This window comes from Peromyscus californicus, unplaced genomic scaffold (genome assembly GCF_007827085.1).
Source record: "Peromyscus californicus insignis strain IS unplaced genomic scaffold, ASM782708v3 Scaffold_12__1_contigs__length_115047231, whole genome shotgun sequence".
NCBI classification, from domain to species: Eukaryota; Metazoa; Chordata; class Mammalia; order Rodentia; family Cricetidae; genus Peromyscus; species Peromyscus californicus.
In genome coordinates, this window is record NW_026294413.1 from 108,602,371 (window position 1) to 108,629,604 (window position 27,234).

At 41.9% G+C, this 27,234-nt stretch overlaps 3 protein-coding genes and 1 long non-coding RNA gene across 15 annotated transcripts in view; 2 read left to right on the forward strand and 2 right to left on the reverse strand.

Annotated features, from left to right (window-relative positions):
• Positions 1-566, reverse strand: part of Atxn7 (ataxin 7) — a 157,446-nt gene extending 156,880 nt beyond the window's left edge. For 6 of the 9 annotated variants that reach the window (XM_052734089.1, XM_052734090.1, XM_052734092.1 and 3 more), the window contains exon 1: positions 493-559. The gene's annotated coding sequence lies outside the window, so the exon portion shown is untranslated. Of the gene's footprint in view, positions 1-492 lie in introns of all 9 variants that reach the window. The other 3 variants (XR_008217204.1, XM_052734096.1, XM_052734091.1) reach the window with 1 other exon arrangement.
• On the forward strand, positions 1-16,976 carry Thoc7 (THO complex subunit 7). 4 transcript variants are annotated; one of them, XM_052734102.1, is made up of 8 exons: positions 1-191; positions 9,843-9,960; positions 10,597-10,724; positions 10,984-11,070; positions 14,494-14,551; positions 15,599-15,665; positions 15,751-15,820; positions 16,653-16,976. In XM_052734102.1, the coding sequence occupies exons 1-8, from the start codon at positions 143-145 to the stop codon at positions 16,718-16,720; spliced, it is 645 nt and encodes a 214-aa protein (XP_052590062.1). In that variant the 5' UTR covers positions 1-142; the 3' UTR covers positions 16,721-16,976. The 4 variants fall into 4 exon arrangements, with proteins under 4 accessions (XP_052590062.1, XP_052590061.1, XP_052590060.1 ...); XM_052734101.1 differs by lacking the exon at positions 1-191 and adding an exon at positions 662-839; XM_052734099.1 differs by lacking the exon at positions 1-191 and adding an exon at positions 975-1,165.
• CUNH3orf49 (chromosome unknown C3orf49 homolog) overlaps positions 16,857-27,234 on the reverse strand; it is a 20,686-nt gene continuing 10,308 nt past the window's right edge. The window contains exons 3-5 of the mRNA XM_052734103.1: positions 22,121-22,245; positions 18,030-18,143; positions 16,857-17,665 (exon numbers count right to left, since the gene is read on the reverse strand). Of these exons, the coding sequence (XP_052590063.1) occupies positions 17,468-17,665; positions 18,030-18,143; positions 22,121-22,245 (437 nt within the window). The 3' untranslated portion in view covers positions 16,857-17,467. The remainder of the gene's footprint in view (positions 17,666-18,029; positions 18,144-22,120; positions 22,246-27,234) is intronic.
• LOC128107758 (uncharacterized) lies at positions 17,976-26,624 on the forward strand. The gene is made up of 2 exons (XR_008217206.1): positions 17,976-18,056; positions 22,130-26,624. It is a non-coding gene; the product is annotated as an uncharacterized LOC128107758 (long non-coding RNA).

A 27,234-nucleotide genomic window follows, 5' to 3' on the forward strand; every position in this document is an offset into this window, starting at 1 on the left:
AGATGACAATAAACGTGCAGTGTGCTCCGGAAATGTGCCCTCTACATCCCAAGCAGCGTTTTCAGTGAACAGCGCCACCTCCCCCAACACCTTCTACTTTCAACTTCCCTTTAAGAAGCATTTTTTGAAAAGCAAAGATAATATGAAAATGAAGGCACCCCATCTGGAGTCCGGCAGCGCGGGAGAACTGGGTGAGGGGCGAGGACCGCAGGGACTAAGCTCCTGGTCCTGAGCAAAGTCCTCCCAAAGGTCGCCAAGTTTCTTCCCCGCTACTTTCCCGGCACCTGCCAGAACGCAGGAAGGGAGGGTGGCTTGCCGCGCCCAACCTAGGGACCCCGGTTCGAGACCAGCCGCGACGCGCGTGGGCGCCCACTCGGCGGCAGTCGCCGCGGCCCCGTGCCACCGGAGCGAGCGGCCCCCGCGGCCGTGGGGCGGCGGTCCCTTGGAGCGGCGGGCGCGGAGCCCCGCGAGCGCGCGCAGCCCGGAGCTCACCTGGCGGCTGGCCGCGGCCTCCAGGGCGGCCTGTGGGCGCGGGCCGGGCCGGGCGGGACGCGGGCCGAGCCGCCGCCGGCCGCCCGCCCGCCTCGCCCTTCACCCGCCGGCCGCTCCGCGCCCCGGGAGAGCTGCGAGCGCGGGCAGCGCGGGTCCCGCGGCGGCGGCGGCGCGGCGCGGCTCAGGAGTCGGAGAGGGCGGCCGCGGGCGCCGCCGCCTCCTCCTCCATGACTGTTTACCCGGCTGCATTGTGGGAGTTTGACCTCCGCCGCCAACCGCCGCCTCAGCTCGCGCCGCCGCCGCCGCCGCCGCCGCCGCCGCGCACGCCATGGGAGCCGTGACTGACGGTGAGGCCGCCGCGGGGTGCGGGGACGCGGGGCAGCGCCGGGATCCCGGCCGGCGGGGGTGGGGGCTCCCGGGGCGGCGCGCGGCGGGGAGCGGCGCGGGGCCGCCGGCGGAGCCCGGGGAGCCCGGGAGATGCAGTGCGCCGAGGGGGCCGCCTGGGGGGCTTCGCAGGCCGGGCTGGGTCGGGCCCACAGGCCGGGCGCCGGGCCCCCGGGAGCGCTGGAGCTCGGGGTGCGGTGGAGCGAGGACCCAGAGCTGGGGACTGCCTCCAAGAGGGGTAGGGGCGTGTGGAGGGCCGGCCGGGAAGTGTACCTGGGCGACCTGCAAGGTAAAGCGCCGGGCGGCTGGAAGCCCGGCTCGGCCGCTGAAGGAGGGCATGGTGGGAGGGTGCTTCGGAGGCCGGAGGAATTGGGGTGCTGGGCTGTGGACGGTGGTTGTCCCTGGACCGAGAGCTGAAGTAAGAGGACATTGGGGAAGTGGACAGATGCGATGGGCAGCTGGAGCAAGAACTGGCTTTGGTACCTACTTTGGTAGAAAGGTTTCTGTGGCTCGGGGCTGTTCTCGAGAAGGTGACGAGGCGCTATGGATACCAGTGGAGAAACTGAGGACAGCGAAAGGCCCAGATTTGAGGACTGGTCGAGGAAATGTCTAGGTGGGGATGAATAGAGGAATTTTGCCCTTATTTCGTTCCGGTTTCGCTTGTTCAGTAGGCATTTACCTTACTTCCAGTCCCTGCTTACTTACGGTTTGCAGCCCAGAACCAACAGGCAAAGCCCTTTCCTCTACGTTTGCAGCTTGGTGTGGCTGTAAGCGTTGAATAATAGGCCTGGCGGGTGACGGTATGTTTATTGTGTATGTGTCTCTGCCCTGTCTCTTTCTGGGTCTCTGCCCCCACTCCCCTTCACCCGTTCCCCCGGGCAGCCCACCCTGCACGTGTGGGTCCTGGGGGTTGAACTGAGGTTGTTGTACATCCGTTTCCACTGGTGACTGGAAAACTTGAAAAGACTTCCTTTGAAGGATAAATAGGCACATTAGGACTGGAATTACAAGTGACCAACCACTTGTACAAGCCCCAAAATGCTGAAAGAAATTAAACATGGCAGGTACTAATTAGCTAGAACTTAGAAAAAGTTAAGCACCATGAATTTTTAAGGTCAGGGAAAGCCATTGGGAGGTTTTTTGATTTGGTTTGGTTTGGGGTTTGGATTTTTTGAGATAGGCTGGCCTGGAACTCAGAGATCCCCATCCCCCTGTTCCTGCCTCCTGAGTGCTGGGACTAAAGGTACTTGCCACCATATCAGGCCAAGTTTTAAACATTAGTGTGATGTGATCAGATCTGCTTTTACTTAATTAATTGAAGTATTTGCGATGCTGAGGGCCGAACCCATGCTCCTATCATTAGGAAAGTGGTTTACACCCTCATCTTGCTCTACACCCTCATCCTGCTCTACATCCTCAGCCCCAGCTTTGCATTTAAAAAGCACACACCCACTCTACTTTGTGGAGAATATTAAGGAAATGGTAAGGGGATTGCTGAACTCACTCTCCCTTTCATTAACATTTATAAGTACTTGTAGCATGGGTCAGGCAGTGTTCTAATTATCCCCATTTTATAGGTGAAGCTGGTACCCAAAGAAATTAAGTAACTTGTTCAGAGTTGCAGTGGTACTAAGTTCCAGAACCTGAGCTTAAAAACCAAGCCAGCTGGCTCTTGTGTGTATTAACTGTGTGTGTGTTGCCTGCATGTATGCTTGTGTACCACATGTGTCTGGTGTCTGTGGAGTCCAGAGGAGTGTCCAACCGTGTAGGGCTGAAAGTACATGGTTCTGAGCTGGTATATAGCTGCTGGGAATTGAACTCATCCCCCTGGAAGAACAGCCAGTGCTCTTAACTGTTGAGGCATCTCTCTGCCCAGCTGGTATGGTCTGATCACAGCTCCTGCTGCAGCGGTGCTAGTGAAAGGTAATGGGGCCAGCACTCTAACTAAGGGAATTCAGTAAGTGAGCAGAGTCATGCGGAATGCCAGGACTGGTTGGATGTGGTGGGATGTCAAAGATGAGCGATCTCATGTATCTGACCTGCAAGATTTTGTGCCTTGCTCCAAAGGAGTGATGGATTTGTTGGGTGAGAGAAGGGAAGGAATACTGAGTTATAAATTTACAACTTCAGCCCCCTAATCCTTAGAGGGCACAGGAACCCCACTTCACAACTGCCGGCTTCTGGCCTTGTACCGGCTTCTTTGAGCATCCGTTTTGTTCCCTGTAAATTAAGATACTAATAAAATCTGCCTTGGAATGCTGTTTTGGAAATAATCAAACACATGCTATATTCAGTAAGTAGCTCTACATGCAGAAGTTATTTTCCTGTCCTCTTCTTCACTCCCCATGGAGAACTGTATCTGCACTGATTGCCCTCCCTGTCTTGTTTTGGGGGAAGAAAACTGAACTGAAGCAAGTACTAAGTAAGCAGTCAGCCAGCATGAGGTGCTAGGCACAGAAGGAAATTAGAGAGGGGAGGTCCTGGAAGATGGATATCAGGTGCATTGTCTGTGTATGTGTGTATGCTAGTTAGATTGAACTAAGGCCCCTTTGCGTTGAGTAAGCTACATCTCCAGCACTGTCCTGTATAGATGAGGAAATGGGGGTGAGGAGGTCCTGGGGAGTTAGTGACTTAGTAGGGCAGCTCGTTTTTGGCAAAGCCACTCCTAAGTTTGGCCAACTGAAAACGAGTTAAGATATGTCACTGTTAATTTAAATTATTCTAACAGCTTATATGTTGGTGATAATTTAAAGTGTGTTAAATTGTGTTAGAACCCTTTTTGTAGTACAGAGAACATTAAGTAGATATATTGATATCTAGAGCAACAGATGGGAAGTGAGAAAATAGGTAAGATGTGATTCTGTGTTTTATTTAATAGAGCTGTTTGACTTTAACAGCTTTCATAGACATATACATATTAAATTTAAAATGATTTTAAAGTGCTCATAGACAATATGACAGAATAATGGAACTATACAATAATGTAATTGTATATACTTTCCAGTGAAGGCAAAGATGACACCGGTCATCTGTAAATGGACAATGATAGCACAGACTTTATGGGGTCACTTCAAGGATACAGTGTGATAATTCATGGAAGCACTTTGAAATTGAATGGCTGTTTATTAACTAAGCCAGCACACTTCTCAGTGAGCGGAGATGGATGGGAGTAAACATTGTAGAAGTGTTTGCTACTACAGCGTTCACTTCAAGTGATCCAGCGTTCAGCACCTTTGTTCGCCAGTGCCAATACATTCATCCCACTTGCTCCTTTGCCTGTGGACTGGTTCAACTAGTCAATCATTTCTTTTTAGCTAAGATAGTTTTTTGAAACAGAATTGGAGTTTTATCCTTAAATTATGCAGTTGACAATCCTCCTGCTTTAGCTTGCAATACTGGGATTGTAGGCATGGCTGGCTTAAAAATTGTTTAACTTAATTTTGGTTTTACCATCAACAGTTTAAACGGGACATAAGTATCTCAGATGAGAGTCAAACTACCTTGTTTACTCATTCTGTCTCCCTTTATGTACAGTCTTAGTATTGTTGACCTTAAAAATCATCCTAATGACTTTAAACTCATGAAGGGTGGGGACAGGGGTTCTGACGTGAGGAATGCAACAAATGGGCATATGTAATTCACCTTAATAACTCCTGAGTGGTGGTAATATAATGATAAATCTAGTAGGAATTTATGTAAACATTATCTTTATATGATCATAGTTCCTCCTCATTTATTATCAGTAAAATAGTTTCTAAACTGCTTTTGCTTATTTGTTTTTATAGAATGGGCTCCAAGGCCTGGTGGGATTAGTACAAGCAACCAGATTACTTACAGAAGGCTTCAATCATGGTAATTTAGGAAGTCAAAATGTTTTAGGAGCCCGGAGGTGGTGGTGCACACCTTTCTTCGGCACTCTGGAGGTAGAGGCAGGCGGATCTCTGAGGCCAGCCTGGTCTACAGAGTGACCAGAGTGCCTTTGCCGGCCAGGACTACACACAGAGAAACCCTGTCTCAAAAAAAAGTTTTAGATATGTTCAGTATAGACCTCAACAATGAGGTGTTGCTAAAAATAAAAATGCTCATGCCATATGTGTTAAGAAACTAAGGAGAAGCTATTCTCAAACCTTTCTCTTTGTTAGAGTATACTCTACAAGGTATATGTCGTAGCAGTAATTCTTGTCTAGTTTTCTAGGTAGTAACTGTCCACAAAACATTAAGAAAGGAATACTGTGACCTTGCTGTAAGTTTGAGACAAGCAATTATAACTGGGCAAAATTTTGAATACATAGCATGTATCTACATAGATAAATAGCTGTATAACTGTCTTTATATACTCCTGTAAAGTTTTAGGACATTGAAAGTTGTGAGGTAAAAAAAATTTTTTTCAATTTTATCCTGGCGTGATCAGCCACCGGATGGCCTGGGAATTGAACCCGGATCCTCTGGAACAGCAGTCAGTGCTCTTAACCGCTGAGCCATTTATCTCCTCTGTGGGTTAAAATTTAACATAAAGAAAAGGATAGTGTGTTTTGGGCATTTTCCTATGGACAGGCATTATTTTCTTTCACTTTTGTTTTCAAGATACTTCTTACCAGTCCTACAAACTAGATAGTTTTATTCTTAGTTTACAGAAGTTACAAGTTGATGTCATATGCTCATACACAATGCAAACTTTAGGTACACAACCAAAACCATTGTCTCCAAGTTTCGACTTTTGGCCCAGAGCTTTAAAAAAAATGTGCTTCAAGAGGAATAGGGCTGAAGTGCAAGAAGGGTCTGAGACTGCCTAGATAAGAAGCCTCTGCAATGCCGGACTAGTTTTCCCACTCAAGCCCACCTGCTCAGTCCTAACCTGCCTTCCGAAACCTGTGATTCTCCTCTTCTTAGGCCATGTAGTTCCTAACTACATGTGGCCTGCCAACCTCCTGACCAGCCTTCTTGCTTATGGGCGTTTCCCAGTTGCCTTGCTCCTGCCATATAGCTCTGCCCATGCATCTACCAACAGATACCAGCCTCTCACAATGTAACCTACATATTACCATTTGTATTGTTGGATTGCATTGTCTTCTTCATCTCGTCTCTAAGGTTCTGGTGTACCTATTCCCCCAACTCTGCTAGAACTCACAGCTTTCTACCTACCTGCTGGGGAGGCATGAAATGTAAAGACTTTATTGGCATTCTTTCTTGTAGAACAGAATAGCTCCCAGATTTTGAGTACTCTTCAGGTACTCAAATCAAACTATATGTTTCTCCATCTTCTAGTCTGTCCTCCATTCTTTTTTATTGGCCCCTCTCTTGATAACCCCTTTTATTTGTTCTTTTATATCATTCCAGGGTATCTATGCAAATACAAGCATATGTAAATATACTTCTTCCATTTTTATTTGAATAACGACATACTGTACATTCTTTGTCTTGTATCTTAATTTATCTCTGTATCAAAAAGTACTTCCTCATTCTTTGTTTCCAATTTAATAATACTCCATCATGTTCTTATACCAAAGTTCAGCTTGTTCACCCACTTATAGACATTTGGGATGTTTTTCATTTATTATTAAAATGTTAACAGTGTGTAAATGACATATTGTTTAGTTCAACTATATCTGATACTGCCTAATGAAACCTATATTAGAAATTTTGAGAAGTATTAATTTAAAGAGCCACTCAAATCCCACCCCATCAGATTGCCCCCAACTCATCAGTAATGTTATACTAATTAATTACTAATTAATTAATGTTACACTAATTAAGTAATTACTAATCGGTAATTACTCTTTTAGCTACCACAGCCACCTCAATGTGTGTGTTGATGTGGATGATATTTCTGCACTGAAAGTGAAAGGCTTTCTATCCTCAGAATTTACACTTACATCTTGTGTACAAATTTTGCTCACACCTTTTGTACAAGTACTTGTTGCTATGACAATGAAAATAAGGGCCAATAGTCTTTGTTAGTGTTTAATAGGAGCAGTGCTCTTTAGAAGGCCTCTATATGCATCACAAACCCAATTTTAAAATACGGAAGTCAGGCTAGGCATGGCATCCCTCCTTTTATTCCAACACTCCAGAGGCAGAGATTGAGTGATCTCTGTGAGTTCAAGACCAGCCAAATGAGTTCCAAGGCAACCAAAACTACATAGAGAGACTCTGTCTCAAAAAAAAAAAAAAAAAAGAGAGAGATCTTGAAGCCTATCATGGCACCTCACCTATAACTGCAATTAGGAGGCCGAGGCAGGAGGATTGTTGTGAGTTGCAGGCTGGCTGAACTACATACTTTCAGGGCAGCCTGAGCTGTGGAGGAAAGTCAAGTTGGGTGGGGTTGTTGATTTGGTTTATTTGGCTTGTAAATGTTTTCCAAATTGGAGTACTGCATTCATATGTAAAGATGCATAGGTCTTAAAGTGTGCACCTGCGATGACCACAACACATGGTTTAAATTGTTTTAGTTACTGGCTTAAGATATCAGTTGTGCTGGTAGCTCCTGTCTGTTTCCTACTGCATTTACGTTTGACATCCCAGGTCTGTAAAGTAGGAAGCCCCAGCATCCAGGAAGAAGGGAAGAACTGGGAAGAATGGAGAGAAGAGAAAGCATCTGAACAGCACTGTTACCTCCAGATTCCTAAACAAAATGGTTGCTCCTCTTGTCCTTTTAAACAGTCAAAGTTGTCATGCATGTTAGCACACACTTTCAGATTTATTTGTTAATTCTTCATGTGTGTGCATGTGCATGAGTACAGGTGCTGGAGGAGTCAGGAAGTGATAGCGCCCTGGAGCTGGGATGACAGGTGGTTGGTTGGTTGCAGATTGTCAGGCTTGAGTGCTGAGACTTGAGTGCTACTCCTCCAGAAGAGCAATACTCATTCTTAACCACTGAGCTCTCCAGTCCCAAGGTGGCCTGTACTCCCAGCACTTGACAGAAGCAGACTGCTGTCTCTCATGTGCTGGGAGTTTAAGGCCAATAAGGTCTACATAGCAAGTTTCAGGAGAGCCAGGACTACAAAGTGAGACCTTGTCTCAAAATGTGTGTGTATGTGTGTTTGTGCGAGTTTGCACACATAAGCACTTACAGTCAAAAATTTATTATTCTGTATTTTAACCTCTTTTTTTGGTTTTTCGAACAGAGTTTCTCTGTGTAACAGTTCTGGCTGTCGTGGAACTCACTCTGTAGACCAGACTGGCCTTGAACTCACAAAGATCCGCCTGCCTCTGCCTCCTGAGTGCTAGAATTAAAGGCATGCGGCACCACTGCCAGGCCATTTTAATCTTTTAAAGGACTATGTTTTATTTATCTGGGTCTCTTCAAATAACATTGTTTAGTGATTAAAGCTTGAAAACTTTACTATTTTTGAGACATAAAGTTAAATAATCAGATGAATCTGTAGCTTGAATAGCCTTTCAGAGAAACACATTCTAAAAGTGTCTACCTAAGGATGTCCTACACTGGGCCCATTTCCACTTCACCTGTGCTTACAAGTACTTGTGCCTACACACACAAGAGCTGTTGTCAAACACTTTGCTGTTGATTCATGCAGGCTCTCCAGAAATTATTCATACTTTAAATTTGTATTCAAAATATAATGCATTTAGTTAAAAAGAAAATGAAAACCCAGAAAACAAACAAAGAATAATAAAATGGTATCTAAGAAAATAATTTTCATCTCTGTAGTCCTCTTATCAGAAACAGTCATTAATGTCGTCCATTACCAGTGAATCCTTCCAGAGATACTTTCTGCATGCATGCATACATGTCTGCACATACTTTTTTTTACATTTCCTTACACATTGGACAGCAGCATCTGCTTCTCTTTAATTATCTAAAGGGGTTGTTTGGGTTTTGCATTTGCAGTCTTTGTACTACAAACAACACTGCTAAAAACATCTTACATCTGTTGTGCATGATGGTGTTCATCTATAACTCCAGCCTCTGCCAGAGTTTCACAATAAGCTATATAGCTGCAGAGATAGATCCTATCTTAAAACCCAAAAGGAAAAAAAAATTCTATGCTTGTGGGGCAGAAGCTGTGTCCATTTCAAGCATTGTTGATTATGTCCACGTCCCTGCGTGTTTAACAATGTGTGTAGGTACACTTTCCAAACATCTTGTCAATAGTTTTTTTTGTTACCAAGTTATGATATATCTGATATATAAGATCTGATATATGGAAATGATTTTTCCCATTTCCGTTTGTCTTTCTGATTATGGCCCAGCATTATTTGGTCCCCGTAAGAACTCCAGCTCAGAACTACTAAACAAGCTGGTTTGAACCCCAGTTCGTTCCCGCCATCACTTGCATTACTTTGGTATTCTGTTTTCTCTTTGTGCTGGGGCACAAATGAGACATGGGAGTCAGGCATAGGGGCTCACACCTGCCATCCTGTCTGTCTGCACAGGGAAGGCGGAGACTGCACAGTGAAGTCCGGGCCAGCCTGACAGTACTGTCTCAAACAAGAAAATGACCTTTTTCTCTGACCTGTCCTCCCTTTTCTAACGTGATGCTGCAGGCTAGGAACCTCCCTGTCTGTTCTTCTGTCAGTGACTCTCACTTAGAGCCGCATGCAGTCCTGGCTCCCATTGGTTTGGACAGGTTTTTTTCAAAAGTAGTTCTCTTATCAGTTATTGACTTAGCTTTTCTGTTGTACTGAAAATTTCAACAACCTATAGAATGCCAATTCTGAGGGCAGAGTTTCACCTGTGACCTCATCCCGTAGAACAGTGCCAGACATACCATAGACAATCACTTTTCTTTGAGGGAAAAAAAAGACTTTTTTAATTGTGGCAAGATGCAAATAAATTTACCAATTTTACCTTCTTGCTTTTAAGTGTCAGCCCAGCTGGTGGCATTAAATATTCTTGTATTTCAGTAATGTCCTTTAGAATGAGTGAATGAGTAGTGATACTGGTTGTCAAGAATTACTCAGAACGAAATGTTGTTTTAATTCTCACTTACCTTTTTTTCCTCTAGACGAAGTCATTCGGAAGCGTCTTCTGATTGATGGAGATGGTGCTGGGGATGATCGGAGAATTAATCTCCTTGTGAAAAGCTTCATTAAATGGTGCAACTCTGGATCCCAAGAGGAAGGGTACTTTTTCCACTGCTCTTTCTGTACCAGTGTCCTGGGGAGGTTTTATCAAGGCTGTGTTAAGTAGTTCTGTTCACCTTCTCTGGCCAGTACAGCCACTTCTTGATTGATCGAAAGCATTTTTTTTTTACATGCATAAAGCTCAGTAGTCAAAGAAGAAATAAAGATTAAACTCAGGCTTAATAATTTGATTGCTTTTCACAAATCAGTATTTGCTTAGTACCTCTAAGTGAAGGTTTCTCTTTTGTTAATAAATAAGTTAATAATATATAAGTTGCTGCAGAACGGTTACATGTCAATTTTATGAAGTTTTTTCCTGGATTTACTTTCAGCTTAAATGACTGTATAGAGGAGGAAAGTTGTGAGACCAGAATTCTGAAGAAAACTTCTAATCACAGTATTGTTAAGGGTGATTGAAATAGTTCAGACAGGTCACTTGGCCTGAGCCTGTATCAAGGAGAGCAGTTGTCTCATCTTGCCTTTGTAACCAGAGCAGGGTATAGGTCCAGAGCATCATAGCTAGCAGAGCAAATAGCAAGGGCAGCTGTTCTAAGCTACTTTAACAAAATAAATAATTGTCAGAACTTGGTTTCACTTAGATTACAGTTTTTTTTTATTCTTTCTCTTTTTCATTAGATATAGCCAGTACCAACGTATGCTGAGCACTCTGTCTCAATGTGAATTTTCAATGGGCAAAACTTTGCTGGTATATGATATGAATCTCAGAGAAATGGAAAATTATGAAAAAATATACAAAGAAATAGGTAAATAATCTTTCTTTGTATAATTATTTTTGTGGTCTGAAGGAAAAGCTATCTGACAGTATCTGCGTTGTAGTAAAGCTGTCTGGGTAATTACAGTGGTAAGAAAGGATCTGGTAAATGGCAGCTGCCACAGTGTCATGTATTAATAGAGGAGCACTGTGTGTTGTAGAATGTCAGTGTCTGTTGTGGTATCTGTGGAACTTGTACTTAAAAGCACAGATTATTATAATTACCTTCTTAAAACTACTTTTTTGTATAGAATGTAGTATTGCGGGAGCACATGAAAAAATTGCTGAGTGTAAAAAGCAAATTCTTCAAGCAAAACGAATACGGAAAAATCGACAAGGTGAGAATGATTTGAAGGACTTTGTGCAGTTATTTTATTCCCGAGTACAATTTCCATGAAGTTTTTAATATTGAAAAGTAAAATCTGCAGTGTGAATCAGTTTATAAACAATGACTCAATTATATTTAATTCTCAAAACTCTGTGACTTAAAATAGAGAAGGCAAGGTATGCTGAAAAAGATTTCATTTTGCTAAAGTATATTGGTTGCCCAAGTATTTCTCAGACTTTTTTCCTATCTTCAGATCCTTTTTCCTAAGCAGTGTTACAGTTAATCTGCAAAGGTGAGCTCTACGACAGATTGAGGTGTTTATTTGCTAGTTTAATGAAGCTGCTTTCTTTTTTCTTCTTCTTTTTTTTTTTTTTTTTTTTTTGGTTTTTCGAGACAGGGTTTCTCTGTGTAGTTTTGGTGCCTTTCCTGGATCTTGCTCTGTAGACCAGGCTGGCCTCGAACTCAGAGATCCGCTTGGCTCTGCCTCCCGAGTGCTGGGATTAAAGGTGTGTGCTACTGCCGCCCAGCTGAAGCTACTTTCAAAAAATGGAAAAGAATTTAAACATTTTGTTAAGCACAAAGCAAGCAACATTATCTACAAAATTACCTAGTAGAAAAGTTCAAGTTTAGGGGACAGAAAGTTGACCCATTAGATAAAAGAACTTGCCACCACGTATGGCCACCTGAGTTTGAGCCCCAAGGCCCACATGGTAGAAGGAGAGAGTTGAGTCCCTCTTTGTGTCACACCATCCCACATAAATAAATACACTGGAGTAAAATAAAATAAATGTAAATAGTTTAAAGATAGACTAAAGTTTAGTTTTATTCTAATCTCTTGTCTTTTAAAGTTAGAATTGTCTTCATCTGGTTCATAAAATATTTGAAAATAATTTTAATTTTTTATATGTGTCTATGTACACATGAGTGCAGGTGCCTATGGAGGCCAGAAGTGGCCATCTTATCTCTGGAGTTGAGGCAGCTGTGAGCTGCACATGAACTGAGAACTGAATTTGGGTGAAATAACAGTATATGCTCTTAACTGCTGAGCTGTCTCTCTAGCTTCCGAAATTATTATTTTTGTTTTGTTTTGTTTTTTTTTTTTGCTTTTTGTTTTAACTGTTCAAGAACTTTAGAGTTTTGTTCCTTAAAAAGCAGATGCTCTTTCTGAATGTTCTACAAAGACCAACTTGGCATCAGCTGCCATATAAATTATGTATCTGTCCACATCAAAGCCCCACTAGATTGTAATCCACAAGGAAACACGCTAGATGATATTCAACACCTAAATAGTGCCTGGTAGATTGCAGAAACCTCACACATATCTTTTGGATTAATGAATTAATATAATTGACCAGATGAAATCAACTCACAGAAATCATACAACTGTTAGTGATGAGGCCAGTATTAAAACTAGCTATTTGCCAGGCGGTGGTGGTGCACGCCTTTAATCCCAGCGCTCAGGAGGCAGAGGCAGGCGGATCTCTGTGTGTCAAGGCCAACCTGGGCTACAGAGTGAGATCCAGGAAAGGCGCAAAGCTACACAGAGAATCCCTGTCTCGAAAAACCAATAATAATAATAATAATAATAATAATAATAATAATAAATAAATAAATAAATAAAACTAGCCACTTAGCACCTGGCAGTGGAACTTAGGAAATTTTTCTCAACTTAATTTACATTTAAATCCATAAAAGTTAAATCCATAACTAACTAAGGACCAACTAAATAAACTTTTATTGAAGTCTTATTCTATCTAACAATTAAGTTGATGATAGTTCCCCAAAGGCAATGTGCAAGACCAAAAATGTGCTGTAGTCTCCATTTACTAAAGTCATGTCTATTAGTGCATATATTTACCAGAAATTATTTTTGATGGGTCTGAGTCTAGTGGAAACTTAACGATAGATAGATAGATAAATAGATAGATAGATAGATAGATAGATAGATAGATAGATAGATAGATAGATACGTACGTACATACATACATACATACATACATACATACATACATACATAGATGGATGATAACCATAACTATGACAGCATTGTGAAGAACTAAATGGAAATAGAAAATATTGTTAGTTATTTGGTGATGGTGAGGTTTTGTGGCTTAGATTCTTCATTTCTGTTTTGTTTTATATGAAAAATATATTGTTTTATAATACAAAAAGATTATTTAGAATAAAATCAGTTTTACTGAATTAATATGCTGTGTTCATAACAATGAGTTGCATGTTTTAGTGAGCTAATCAGTCAGTATTTTACCATGGTCACCACTACCCTCCCTTTTCTTTTCCTGAGACAGGGTTTCTCTGTGTAGCTCTGGCTGTCCTGGAACTCACTCTGTAGACCAGGCTGGCCTCAAACTCAGAGATCCTCCTACCTCTGCCTCCCATGTGCTTGGACTAGAGTTGTGCACCACCACTGCTCGGCTTTTAATCCCCCCTTTGAAGAAGTGGTTTTTGCATCTAGTTATAGGATGTGTGGTGAAGTTTCTGTGGCTAATTTATAGCAAATATACCAGCTTACAAAATAACATCAATTCTAAGTGATTTAAAATGTTTGTGCAGTGTTTGGACAAGTTTTAAAATTAATTTATAATTTTATAATAAAGGTTAGCAGAAGATACATGATTTAATAATGTACAGATTTCAGTGGAGCAGAAATAACATGAATTTTAAATCACTTCAGTTTCTGAAATTTCTAACATAAGAATGATCTAGATACTAGATCTTAGTGATTTTCATCCTTTCTAACACTAACACTGTGACCCTTGTGTTTTGGTACCCCCAGCCATAAAATTATTTCATTGCCATTCATAACTGTAATTATGCTAGTTATGAATTGTAGTGTAAAAAATACCTGATATGCCACTCTCAAAGGGGTTGAGACCCATAGGTTGAGCATCACTGGTCTAAAAGGATGTATTTTCCTCGGTGTTTTTTCTATTTGTTTGTTTGTTTGGGTGAGGGTGGTGAAAAATAGTTAATAAGATCCTTTCCAAATCAGTCATTCATTGGTGATACCAAGTTAATTTATACTGCTGCCAGCCTCTTATATTTTGTCATATGAATGGAAAACCAGAAGTGAGAGATAAAATCCCTGTTAAGTCATGTATGATTGTGATCATGATTGAATTAAGGGAATTGCCAGTGCTCTCCATCACCATCGCCTTTTATTTTATTTTATTTACTTATTTATTTATTGGTTTTTTTGAGACAGGTTCTCTATGTAACATCCCTGGCTGTCCTGGAATGTGCTTTGTAGACCAGGCTAGCCTTGAACTAACATAGATCCACTGGCCTCTGCCTCCCCAGTGCTTACACCACCACGCCTGGCTCATTATTGTCATTTCTTTATTTAGGAAAGTAAATATTTTTCATTTATGCATTTTATTTTGATTAATTTGGCAAATATTTTCGTGTCTTTCAGAATATGATGCTTTGGCAAAAGTGATTCAGCATCATCCAGACAGGCATGAGACATTAAAGTAAGTTTAGAGCATCATAGGGAGCTGCTTCTGCAGAATTGTTGAAGATCTACTCTGCACATTTCATTTTCAGATAAGCACACAACATCCATCAGAAGGAAGGGCCGGTCATATTTTCAGTGTTACATATTCTTAGGCTGCATGACTAGATTCTCGTCTCTCTCCAGTGTCACTACCTCAGAGGCAATGGATATGTGTACTCTGTCCTAGTGCTATAACAGAACACTGAATACCAATACAAACTCTGCTAGATACACATTTTTAAAACGGCTCAAACAAACAGTAAAAAAGACACTTAAAGAATTTCAGTTTATGAAACATATACATCTCATTTATGAAAATTAGAAACTCTCTCTCAAATGTTATGTACTAATACTGTATATTATTCAGAGATATAAATAGATGTATCTAAAAGAAATTACAATGATGCTTGCGGTATCTGAGTGGGAAGTAAAGTGGAGAAATAGGTGTGGGATAGAAAGACTGGGAGTCCGGTTCATAGAAGAGTTAATTTACTGGCTGAGTTTTTCTTTCTTTACCAAAATAAAAACTGAAGTTGGTGTGCAAAATATATCTGTTCCTGGGTTTTATTCTATATAACTGTATTTTCATGTCATTTTAAAATTTGTATCTAAAAGTATAGTTGTAATAAATACAGTATAGTTTAGGAGATCAGAAATCATTCTCAAGTTTCTAAAATCTTACTACAGGAGTTAGACTCCTTACTCTTTTCTTTTTTACTTTTACATGTTATGGATGCTGTGTCTGCATGTGTGTCTATGAACCATTTGCATGCCTGGCGTCCACAGTGGCCAGAAGAGGGTGTCAGATTCCTGTGACTAGAATTCAGACAGTTGTGAGCCACCATGTGGTTGCTGAGAGTAGAACCTGGGTCCTCTGAAAGAGAAGCAGGTGCTCTTAACTGCTGAGTCATCTCTCAAAACCCTTTTATTTTCAGAGTATTATTTAGTGGCCAAAATAGTATATTTATAAATTCTCTTCCCTTAAATAGCAAAATATAACATTGTGCTGTTGTTTCCCCCACAGGGAGCTAGAGGCTCTGGGCAAAGAATTGGAGCATCTCTCACATATTAAAGAAAGTGTTGAAGATAAGGTATTTGAATATATCCATTATCCTCTGTGTGTGTGTGTGTGTGTGTGTAAACCAACTTACATAAGTTGTTTCCTTCTTAACACAGCTGGAATTGAGACGGAAACAATTCCATGTTCTTCTTAGTACCATCCACGAACTTCAACAAACATTGGAGAGTAAGTAAAAAACCATTTCAAAATTACTTCTTATGAAGACTTTAAATGATCAGGGTGTGTGTCTTTAGAAGAATACTTTGTCTAAAGAGTCTTCCTCCAGAGTCTAGTGGTATAGCTGGATGGCGTTAGAAAACGCTCCTTTGTTCAACCTTCTGGATGCCTGCAGAAGAGCGGTAACGTTGTAGTCTGTGCTTTGCATGCATGTCTAGTAGTAAGAAACCTTAAGGGATGATAGGGAGTGTTTCCTGGCCAATGATGTGGGACACAGGCAAGGTACTGTAAGTCATCAGTATGTTAGGCTGCCTACATGGCTAGCAAGTAGGGTATGCCAAGATTTTTGAAGACTTGATCGTTCTTGTGACTATAACCAACTGGAATTTTCTGTGTTCCCTGATGTCTGATTATTTTTTTTTTAAAAAAATCAGGCTAAGACCTAGATTTTGGTTTGTTTGTTTTTAATGAAATTTATCGCACAAATTTTATATCCTCAGTAATAAGTAAGAATAACTAAATCAGCCTTTTTAAAAAAGGTATCACATTTATGTGTGTGTGTTTTGGGGAGAGGGTTGCACACATAACTGTGGCGTGGGTGTAGAGGCTCGAGGACAGTCTGTAGAAGTCAGTCCTCCTCGTCCCTTGTGGGTCCAGGACCTAGCCTGAGTCCTCGGCTCAACCAGGTGGGAATGCCGTGACCTGTGGAGCCGTCCGCAGCCCCACCTGTCATTTGCGTCTTTGTCTGAAATGTAGTTGCTAATACGAAATAAAACTCTTCATGCATGCACTGGGCATAAAATCTAGACGATGTTGAATGAGGGTTTGTATCTTCTTACAGATGATGACAAGCTGTCAGAGGTGGATGACGCTCAAGAAAGTGCCATGGAAGCAGACCCTAAGCCGTAGACATCGACAGGCTGACTGTCGCCATTGGCAGGGTGGTGGAAAGCCGCACGGCTTACTGGGTTCAGCTTGTTGTGGTTGTGAGGCACTTCAGCTTTGGCAGTGAAATGCTTTGCTTTTAAATATTAATTCATGTCTCACTCATATTTCTTCACACAAAGGAAACGTGTTTGGTGTATGTGTATTTTTTAAATGCATTTTTATCCTTCAAGGTAGAGTTCAACATCTGAAAACATTTAATAAAATGTCTCAAGCTGGATCTTTGTGCTTATTTAAAACTAGGTAGCTAGTAACAGTTGCCTTATAAAATCAGCCGAGGACTCTAAGATTGCATCTGGGATACACATGAGGAACCCCTTTTGGAAATGCAGTCCTTGAGCAGGCTTTAGGGGGGCCGTAATCAATATGTGTGCTATGTGTTCATTGTGGGGACAGTTTCCACACTGTTGGGAATTGCTGTTGTATGAGATCAATCCATCTGTATTGCTTTTCTGCTTTTTTTTCTGTTAGTGCTTGAGAAATGTGGTTAGTAAATGTCTCCTCTCCACCCTGTTGTTCTTCAGGAGTCATTTTTAAAGTACTTATTTTTGTGCCTGTGTGCACGATACGTCGTACGTTTACATGCTGGTGTGTGGGGGAGTGCACTGCTGGAGCATAAGTCAGGTTCAGATGTTGGCCTCGGCTCTTGCTGCTTGTCTTCCACCTTCTTGAGGCAGCTCTCTGTTTGCTCCTGGGCTGTGTACTTGGGCCTCAGAAGCAGCAGCAGGTGCATGGGAAGCAAGCACTCCTCAGCTTGAACTTCCTAGTGGTTCTCTTGGAAAGCCTTTGGAACTGCTTCGAAGACTGAAGGATCTCAGCCCCTAGAAACTCACAGTGCTGAAGCTCAGCATGTCTTTGGGCCAAAAGCTTCATGGATTTGTCAGTCACTCTTTCTATGAGGTCATCCACCTATGATGGATACAAAGAAAGCAAAGACAAGGTTGTTTTCCCAAAAGTGCCAAAGTAGTATTCTAATTCAGCTCATAGCAAACAGAGCTTGAAAACAGATTTACACACAGGGGTTAAGGCGACCTCATTCCTTATCAAGCCTGTGTGTGCCTTGTTTTAATGGAATTCTCTTAATATTTATTAGACACTCGGTGTCATCCTAGGTCCCCTTAGCACTCCCTTAGCCACTCTCAGAAGCCCCCTACTGGCAGTATTTCTTAATGGTGATTGTTAATTATGCCCTGCTCTATGCTGTCTTACAGGGCAAGCTGTTGAGTGAAGCCTGCTCTCTGGTGCCTCTGAAACAGAAAAGAGAAGTCTTTGCCTGCATTTGAAGTTTTCCCACTGTCAGGTCTGGTTTCTGGAGGATGTCTTCCATGCTCTGTTTCTTCTTTTTAAGTGCTGGAAAGTGTGGTCTCTTTTTTGATGAATATGGTCCCTATTGTCAAAATGCAAAACATCCCATTAGGAAATGACTGTCAGTTCTACCCTAGCCATCAGCACGCACCCTCGGACATTCTCTCACAAAGTGGTTGTGTACCAGGTAACACAGGTGAGATCTGTATTCACGTTCTCTGTGCCCATGTCTTTCCTTTGTGCCCAGAGCTTCTTTGAAGAGTTCTATAGGGTGCAAAGAAATGAGACTAGTGGGCTCCGGAAGGATAGACAGTGTCAGGGAAAAAGCAGGTCGTCGGAAAAGACACGAAGAGTTGGCTCTGGCTGCTAAGCACAGGGAGTGCTGGCTGGTGTGGGCCAGTGCACAGAGAGCTCATTACATTGCATCCCATCGTTCTTTGCTCTCATGTCTCTCGGTCTCCTTATTTTCATAACAGTCCAGACATAAAGAAGCCCTGGATTCTTCTGCCTATGCCTGGCATTTTTTCCTTGTCCCTGACTTCCTATTACAAGTGCCTATGGGAAACCATTCCTGGATGCTGAGACTTGCTGGCTGCATTCTCCATTCCCTTGTACGTGACAGTCAGCTGCACAGAGAACAGATTGTGGGGTCATATTTAGGTCCTACCCTTTGAAAGATGTGCAGAACCTGCCAGCTTGCCCATACTGAATTTTCCCAGATCCATCTAAAAAGCCCGTTAGAGGAGCTTGGGGTTTTGTTTTCTCTCTCGCTGTGTAGGCCCAGGCTAGCCTAGAACTCACCCTGTACCCCAGTCTGGCCTCAATTCAAGATCCTCTGCCTTTGTCTCCTGAGTATACCACTATGTCATGCTAAAATCCCACTCTTCTCATACCCAGCTAGTTTTTTTCTACTAAACATCTACCCTAATTGGTGGTTACTAAGTATTCCTGTGCTTGCTCAGGATGACTGTTGCAAAGTTGGGTGTTGAGGAAGGTTTTGTAAACCAGGATGAATGAGGGGGTGTGGCCCAGAGAGAACAGGCCTTCTGTGGAGGGCACCTCTTTGCAATCCCTACTAGTTTCCCTACGGCATTGTGTTTCTAAAGCTTCTGATTTTTCAAAAGAAAATTAGAAACCTGCATTTTTATTTGAAAATGTCCTGCTTTTACAATTTGGACAAGTAATTCATACATAATTTGGGGAGCATTGTGAGGGCTAACTAAAACCCTTGTATAGCAATTGACAACCCCTGATTTAATGTCTTTTGGTATGCAGGAATCCTTAATTATAGCTAGAATTTTCCATCCTCTCATCAGTGCCATTTATACCCTGAGAAGACTGTGTCCTAAAATAGTGATCTTATTGTCCTGAAGTTTAGATTGTTGTTGCCTTTCCCAGTTAGCTCTGTAGCTCACCAGGAGTTGGACTGGTCTATGAGACTAGGGGCTCAAGTTTCACTTTTCCTGTATGTATATCCATTTGATCCACTGCCATTCTACAAGGTTATCCTTACCCCACTGCTCTACAGTATTTGATAAGTTCACCCTCTTTTGGACTATAATTTCCATAAAAGCAAGACAACATCCATCAGCTCTTCCCTGTAGTCCCCAAACCCAGAGGTTGCCTAGAATAGAGTAGAAGCACAATAGATGCCTGGCAACCCTGCAGCAAAACTCAAAATTGCTTTTGTGCATGGACAGTGGTAGTCTAGAGTACTGCTGATTGGAAACTTCTGCTTTTCTGGAAGGGTAGAAATGTTTATCTGTCTGTGCTTTTCAGTACAAAAAGATACAAGCTGCATGCAGTTTTGAGCACTTAAGTAGCTAGTCTTTTTTTCTTTTTTTTTTTTTTGGCGGTAGGGGGTTGGGGGGTGTTGTTTGAGACAGTACAGACACCTGTCCTGCTCTGTAGACCATGCTGGCCTCCAATTCAGAGATCTGCTAGCCTCTGCCTCCTTAGTGCTGAGATTAAAGCCATGTGCCACTGCTACCCAGCCTGAGAAACTACACATTTAATTCCATCTAATTTAAATTAATATAGTCATAGGTAGCTATGGCATAATATAGTTAATACACATTATTTAAGAATGTGGTTGGGGCCAGGCGGTGGTGGCGCACGCCTTTAATCCCAGCACTCGGGAGGCAGAGCCAGGCGGATCTTTGTGAGTTCGAGGCCAGCCTGGTCTACAGAGTGAGATCCAGGAAAGGCGCAAAGCTACACAGAGAAACCCTGTCTCGAAAAACCAAAAAAAAAAAAAAAAAAAAAAAAAAAAAAGAATGTGGTTGGGGAGCGGGAGGAAGCTGGCTCATCAGTAGAGGACATGCTTATTAGGTATGAGGCCTGAATTCAATTCCCAGAACTATGATAAAAGAATGAGAGAGAGAAGATGAATGAGAATCCTCAGCCTTTATTGGAAATCTGATTTTCCCACTCATTTTTACAAATTAGCAAACTCCTAGAGTTATCCCTAAAATAAAGTATTAACTACCTTACAGAATTGTAATGATTTTCTGAGTTGAAAATTTTAAGCACTTAGAACAGCCTGGAACTGAGTGCCAGTGTTAAATAAGTGGTTATTATAATAATAATAGTTCAGGGTTCTGTTTTTAAAATAGTCTAAACAACTAGGAAGGGAGATACCCACAGTCTCTGCTACTCAGGAAACTGAGGCAGGGGGATTGATTGTTGGATTTGGAGAATTTGAAACCAGCTAGAGCATCAAAATGAGATCCTGTCTCAAACCATCTAAACAACAAAGAAACAAAACCAAGCTGGTTGTGGTAGCACATACCTTTAATCCCAGCACTCAGAAGGCAAAAAGCAGGCAGATCTCTTAAGTTTGAGGCCAGCCAGGACTGTATAGTGAGACTCTAGAAGTAAATTATAACTTTAAAAAAAAGCTACATCAGCGGCTGAAGGTTCCACCAAGCCTGAGGACCTGAGTTAGAGCTCCCAAGACCTACATGGTGAAGGAGAGAGCCAACCAAGGCAAGCTGTTCTCAGGCCTCCTGTGCACCCCTCCCCTCACACAGAATAAACAGATGTAATAAAATTAAAATAAAAGTATCTTTGGTTTAGACTCAAGATTGCCTACAAAGTTTATACTTGAAAATCAAGCCACTAAGCTCCAAAATCAATCAATATATCACAGGGACTTGGGGGGCTAGTTCAGCAGGTAAAGTGCTTGCTTGCTGTGTACATATGAGGCCCTGAACTCAATCCTGAGAACCCAGGTTAAAACAAATCCAAGCACGGTGGTGCACTCTCATAATCCCAGCTCTGGGCAAACAGACACAGGCAGGTGGCCAGACAGCCTTGACTAATCCCTGTGCTCAGACCAAGTCTCGAGAAAAATGAACAGTTCCTGAAGTAGACAGTAGAGATTGTCCCGTGGCTCCCACATGCACACATGGGTATGCACACCAACATGTCAGAGCATTCCACATACAGGAAAAAAAAAAAACCTCAATGCTTTAAGTTTACAATTATGGATTTATTGTAGGCTGCATTCAGCCTGTCTGCAGGCTGGACATACCTGGGTCATCTAGCCGTGATAGTGACTGACGTTGTAAATGTAGCCATTTGAATTAAGTCACTTTTGATTTTAGATTAAAATTAAATAACACTAATTCAGTTGCCTTCTTACGCTAGCCACATTTCACTCTCAAACGGCATATGTGACTAAATAGCTACTTTATCAGATGAATGATGATGCCTTTTTGAAGTTGTTGGGCAACACCACCCTCCACATAGCATCCGGATCAGCCAGATTCCTAGTGTGTGACTTCAACTTTTGAACAATTCAATGAGTCTGCACAAAGCTCCAGACTAATGTAAGCCAAGCTGTGGAAAGGGGCTGAACTGTTGAGTCAGAAGTAAAAAGATCTGATATGGAAAAATACCCTCCTTGTGCCTTAAATTCTTGGTTGGGGGACACAAGCAGCAGATATACGGGGTTACAGTGGGCGAGTGAAGCTAAAAGAGAACTTGATTTTTGGCAAGTCCCAGAGAAACCGATTTATGTAGGTCTTTCACGGCAAATTGAAGCTAGCACCTTACCTTCTGCAGCCCTGAAGGAAGGGATGTCACAGATAACCGCTTGGTGGTTCTTCTTGCTCGGAGGAGCCGGGTTCCTGCGGTTACCTCTTCTGCCTCTGCTTCTACAACATCAAGCTGTATAGTTGCTTGAAGAGGAGAAGGAAGAAGAAAGAACATGTGAGGATAGCAATTGCAAACATGGTCTTCTGGAAAAATGGTGTGATGTGCTGCTATACTGCCTTGGAAACTTTTCTTCCTTGGGATTGAAAATAAAAAGCAGACTTGCTTTCCTGCTGTTAGACTGCTTACTGCACAAAGTTGCCTCTTAGTGGCCATAGTCTTGCCACGTTGATGACCTCTTCTGGACGCTTCACTTTGCCCTGTGTGGTTTTCACTTTGGCCATGATGGAGTTAGGAAAAGGGACCTTCAACTAGGAGAGTTAAATCAGTGTAATGAAGCGAGTTTTACTTGTTCTCCAGAAATGCAGCCAAAACTCGGTCACTCACATACCATCAAAATGGATGTCCCATATCTAGGAGCCTTTTCTGAAACATTTTTAAAGGGATTTTTTTATGTTCATAAGTTTTTATGGGTTTTTTGTTGGTGGTGGTGGTGGTTTATGTTTCGCCTGAATGTATGCAAGTGCACCAAATGTGTAGTGCCTACAGAGGCCAGAAAATGGTATCAGACTCCAATGTGTACTAGGAGCTGCTCTGCAAAGCAGCAAGTGCTCTTAACCACTGAACCATCTCGCTAGTTCCAACTAGGAGCATTCTTAATTATTTTCTTCTGTGAAATCAAACTCAGCTCAGTAGACATTGTAAAGGCAAATTTAAAATGCTACTATAGGGCCAGTGAAACGGGCCACCAAGCCTGAGTTCAATCCCCAGGATGCACATGGTTGAAAGAGAGAACCAGCTCCCACAAGTTGCCCTCTGACCTCCACATGAACACGCACACACACAGACACACACAGACACACACACACACACACACACACACACACACACACACACACACACACACAAATACATTTCTAAAAGGTTTATTTTAATGTGGGTGTGTGGGTATGTATATATACACATAAGTGCGGGGACCTATAGAGGTCAGAGAGGGCATCATATCCACTGGGGCTGCAGTTATAGGCAGTTGAGAGCCTACCAACGTAAGTGTTGGAAACTGGCTCATAAACCATGGAACCATCTTTCTAGTTCCACAGTGAATAAGAGCTGGAAAGGGGGATCAGTCTTCTTCCAAAGGACTTGGGTTCAATTCCCAGAACCCACATGGCAGCTCATAACCATCTCTGGTTCCAGGGGATCTGATGCCCTCTTCTGGTCTCTGCAGGTACCAGGCACACACACAGTGTACTGACCTATATGCAAGCAAAATATCCATATACATAAAATATATAAATATAAAAATATAATAAAATAATAAAGTGATACCATATGACTCCTAGGTAAGATGGCCAACTAGGACCTGTTTCCATGTGACTTGGTGAAGGAGGACAGCTGGAATATAAAACAGTTTGCTATATTCCAAAGACAGAGGAGCATTTAAGAAATCCACAAAAGACAGCCAAAAAGTGCACTGCAAATGGCTGGTAATGTACCAAAAAGGACTAAGCTGAGCTGAACACAGGCTCTGGATGCCCACTGGGAGAGAGGGAGGGAAGCAAAAGTGTCATTCAAAAGCTAACCTGGGCAATCCTGCTGAAAGGAGATGGGCACTCCTCCTCAAGACAGGCATGCAGCCTCACAAGCATAAAAACATTATAGGTTTTGTTGAGACAGGTTTCCTTTATCAACAAGTGAGCAGTTGAGCGGAATTCTATTTTTCCCCACTCTGTCTGATTCCAAGGGAAGTAGTGAGGAATCATTGTTTAAAATTGAACTATCCTGGGGCTCTGAGAAGAGCCTAAACTTAACCTCCACATCCTCAAGAATTTGAAGTAACCCTAGGAGGCAGTTGTGGAGAGCAGGAGTACATGATGTTGACAAACTGAAAAGCTGGGTAATCTGGGCAGAGAGCTTGGCTCAGGCAGTGCAGTGCATGGGGAAAGGTAGTCAATCCCCAGTGGTAGCCCTGAACCCACAGTCAACAGGCAGATAAAGTTCTGGACCTACATATCTGCCATACTCAATATTTAAACCCAGCTTAAGATATATGAGACCCTGTCTCAAAAGTAAATAAGTAGACAAATAAAAATTTAAAAATCACTAGCTGATTGGTTATAAACAAATAAAAAATTTCCAAAGAATAAATGAAGGAAAAATTCCCATTCACAATTGCTTCAAATGAATGAACAAACAACAAAACCAACAAGTAATATCTAAGAGTTAAACCGAGTGAAAGATTTCTACAGTAAAAGCCTTAAAACACTAAAGAATGGATTGAAGAATTCACTTTCCACACTGTAATAGGATTCTCCAGGGCAGCAGTTCTCAACCTGTGGGTCATGACACCATCAGATATTCTGCATATCAGATATTCACATTACAATTCATAACAGTAGTAAAATTACAGTTATGAAGGAGCAATGAAATAATTTTATGGTTGGGGAGGTTACCACAACATGAGGAACTGTATTAAAGGGTTGAGTATTAGGAAGGTTGAGAACCACTGCTATAGAAAAACAGAACTGATAGAATAATACAGGGGTGAGGGTTTTATCAGTGTCTCACAGGTTGTGGTCCAGCTAATCCAGCACTGACTGTCCACCAACAGAAAGCCGAAGAATCTGGTTGTTCTGTCCACAAGGCTGAATGTCTCAGCTAGTCTTAAGTGTACACTGGAATCCTGAAGACATAGACTAATGCCGGTGAAGAAATGGACTTGCCAGCCATAGTAAGAGAGAGTAGGTAAAGAGAGAGAAGGGGTGGGGAGGGGGAGGGAGTTTCCTCCTTGTGTCTTTTATATAGGCTACCACAAGAAGGTATGGCCCAGATTAAAGGTCGATCTTCCCACCTCAAAAAATTTAGATTAAAAGAGGGTCTTCCTACTTCAAATGATTTAATTAAGAAAAAACTTCTTACAGGAGCACCCAGCTCCTTGGGTTTTAGTTCATTTCAGAGGTAGTTAAGTTGACAATCAAGAATAACCACACAGGTTTATGAATTTTTAGAATTAAAATTCTGAAAATGCACCTATTACCAAAAATCATCTATAGATTCAGCAAAATTTCCATCAAAATTCTGATAGCGTTCTTCACAGAGAGGGCAAAACCATTCTGTAATTCATATGGAAGCACAAATAACCCCAATTAGCATAGCTGAGCAGGAAGAGAGAGCCAGCGTCATCCCAATGCCTGTCTCAATCTTCACTACAGAGCCATAGTGACAAAACCAGTGTAGCACTGGTACAAACACACACACACACACACACACACACACACACACACATACACACACCAATGGAGGATCAGAAATGCACGCACATGACTATAGCCACCTAACATTTAACAACAGTGTCAAAAACAACCACCCAAAACTAGCAAGCCTCTTCAACAAAACTGGATACCTACATTCAAAACAATGAAACTGAATCTGTAGCTCTCCCCATACACAGCAAAACGGTTCAAAGGTCATGTAAGATCCTGAAACTGCGGCAGGAAAATGTGTGCAAAACATTTCAAGCTAATGGCATAGAGAAGGTCTTCCTGAATACAACTCTGATAGTGTATGAGAATAATACAAAAACTGACAAATGAGTTTGCATAACTTTAAAAGGTTTAATTAAAATTAATGAGGATGGAATAGAAACTCACTTAGTACAAGGACAAAAACATTAGTAATACAAAGCAAGAGAGTACCAGCCACTTCACCCCAAGCTAAAACACATGCTTCTAACTGAACTATACGTGGTCAGGGTTTGAGTACCACTCTTGTCTGGCTGAAGACTAACAAGCATGAGAGACTATCAGCTCCTAGGCAAGAAGCAGAACAGGCTGAGAGCCACAAGTTGGCTTTCCAAATCTGACAATTATTTAAGAAATGTGTGGAGGTCATCTTTCAAGAGAGAGAACATTTAAAAGCTTCTCATTTTGATTTATATCTTTATAAAAAACACACTGCACATCTGATTTGACAACACTGAGCAACATTCCCAACTTTAGTGGTAAAATCATTAAGTAGCACTTTCTGTAGATGACTGGCTGTGTACAGATGTTCACTTAGCTTCGTCAAATTTCTACGCTTGGTTCTTTTCTGTGCCCCTCAATATTCCATTGCTCCTTATTTCTGTTGACTAAGAAGTCAGTTAAGAAGGTGAGTACATCCTTAGATTATGAAATCTGTGGTACCACGTCTCCATATTTTTAAAATGGGCATGTGTTTTAATTTAACATGCTAATTTTATCCAGAGCAAATTTATTGAACACTTACTCCTTTGTGCTGTGCATATGTAAATTTCTTTCCATATCCATTAGTTGAATTGACTTAAGATGAGAGTAACAAAAAAAATGGCCTGTGAGGTAGGTAGCTCATGGCTTATATCTGTAAATAAACTTTCATTGGAACACTGTCACACGTGTGTGTGTGTGTGTGTGTGTGTGTGTGTGTGTGTGTGTGTGTTACAGTGAAACCATTTCATTATAAGGTAACCACAAAAGAAGGATCTTTTTTCCTTGGTAGGCAAAACAAAAGTGCTTTCAATTGAAAACCAGCATCATAAATAACCATTAAAATGGATGTGGCATAAAAATACATCTAGGGCTAGGAAGAGAGCTGTCTGTAAAATGCTTGCTGTACAAGTGTGAGGATGCCAGTTCAGGCCCCACAGCCCTTGTGAAAAATGCAGAGAGGCTCAAACACGTGCATCTCTGTGGCTGTGCCACCAGCCACCCTAGCTTCAGTGGGCCCCTGTCTCAAAATAGAAAGCAGTACATGGCACTTGAAGAGAAATATTAGCAGAAAGACTGAGTATCCCAACCAAGATGAGAACAGTGCATGATTAGCAGAGATTTCTGATGCAGCTTAGTGGTAGAGACTCACGTTCTCTGTATCCTGATGGACTTTTCCAGTAGTGTGATAGGGTATTTTCTCTGAGCCCACCAACATTATGTTGCACACACAGGGATTACTGGAAGTTAATAGTTGCTGGGAGATTGGAGTGTCATTTTCTTCAAAGACAT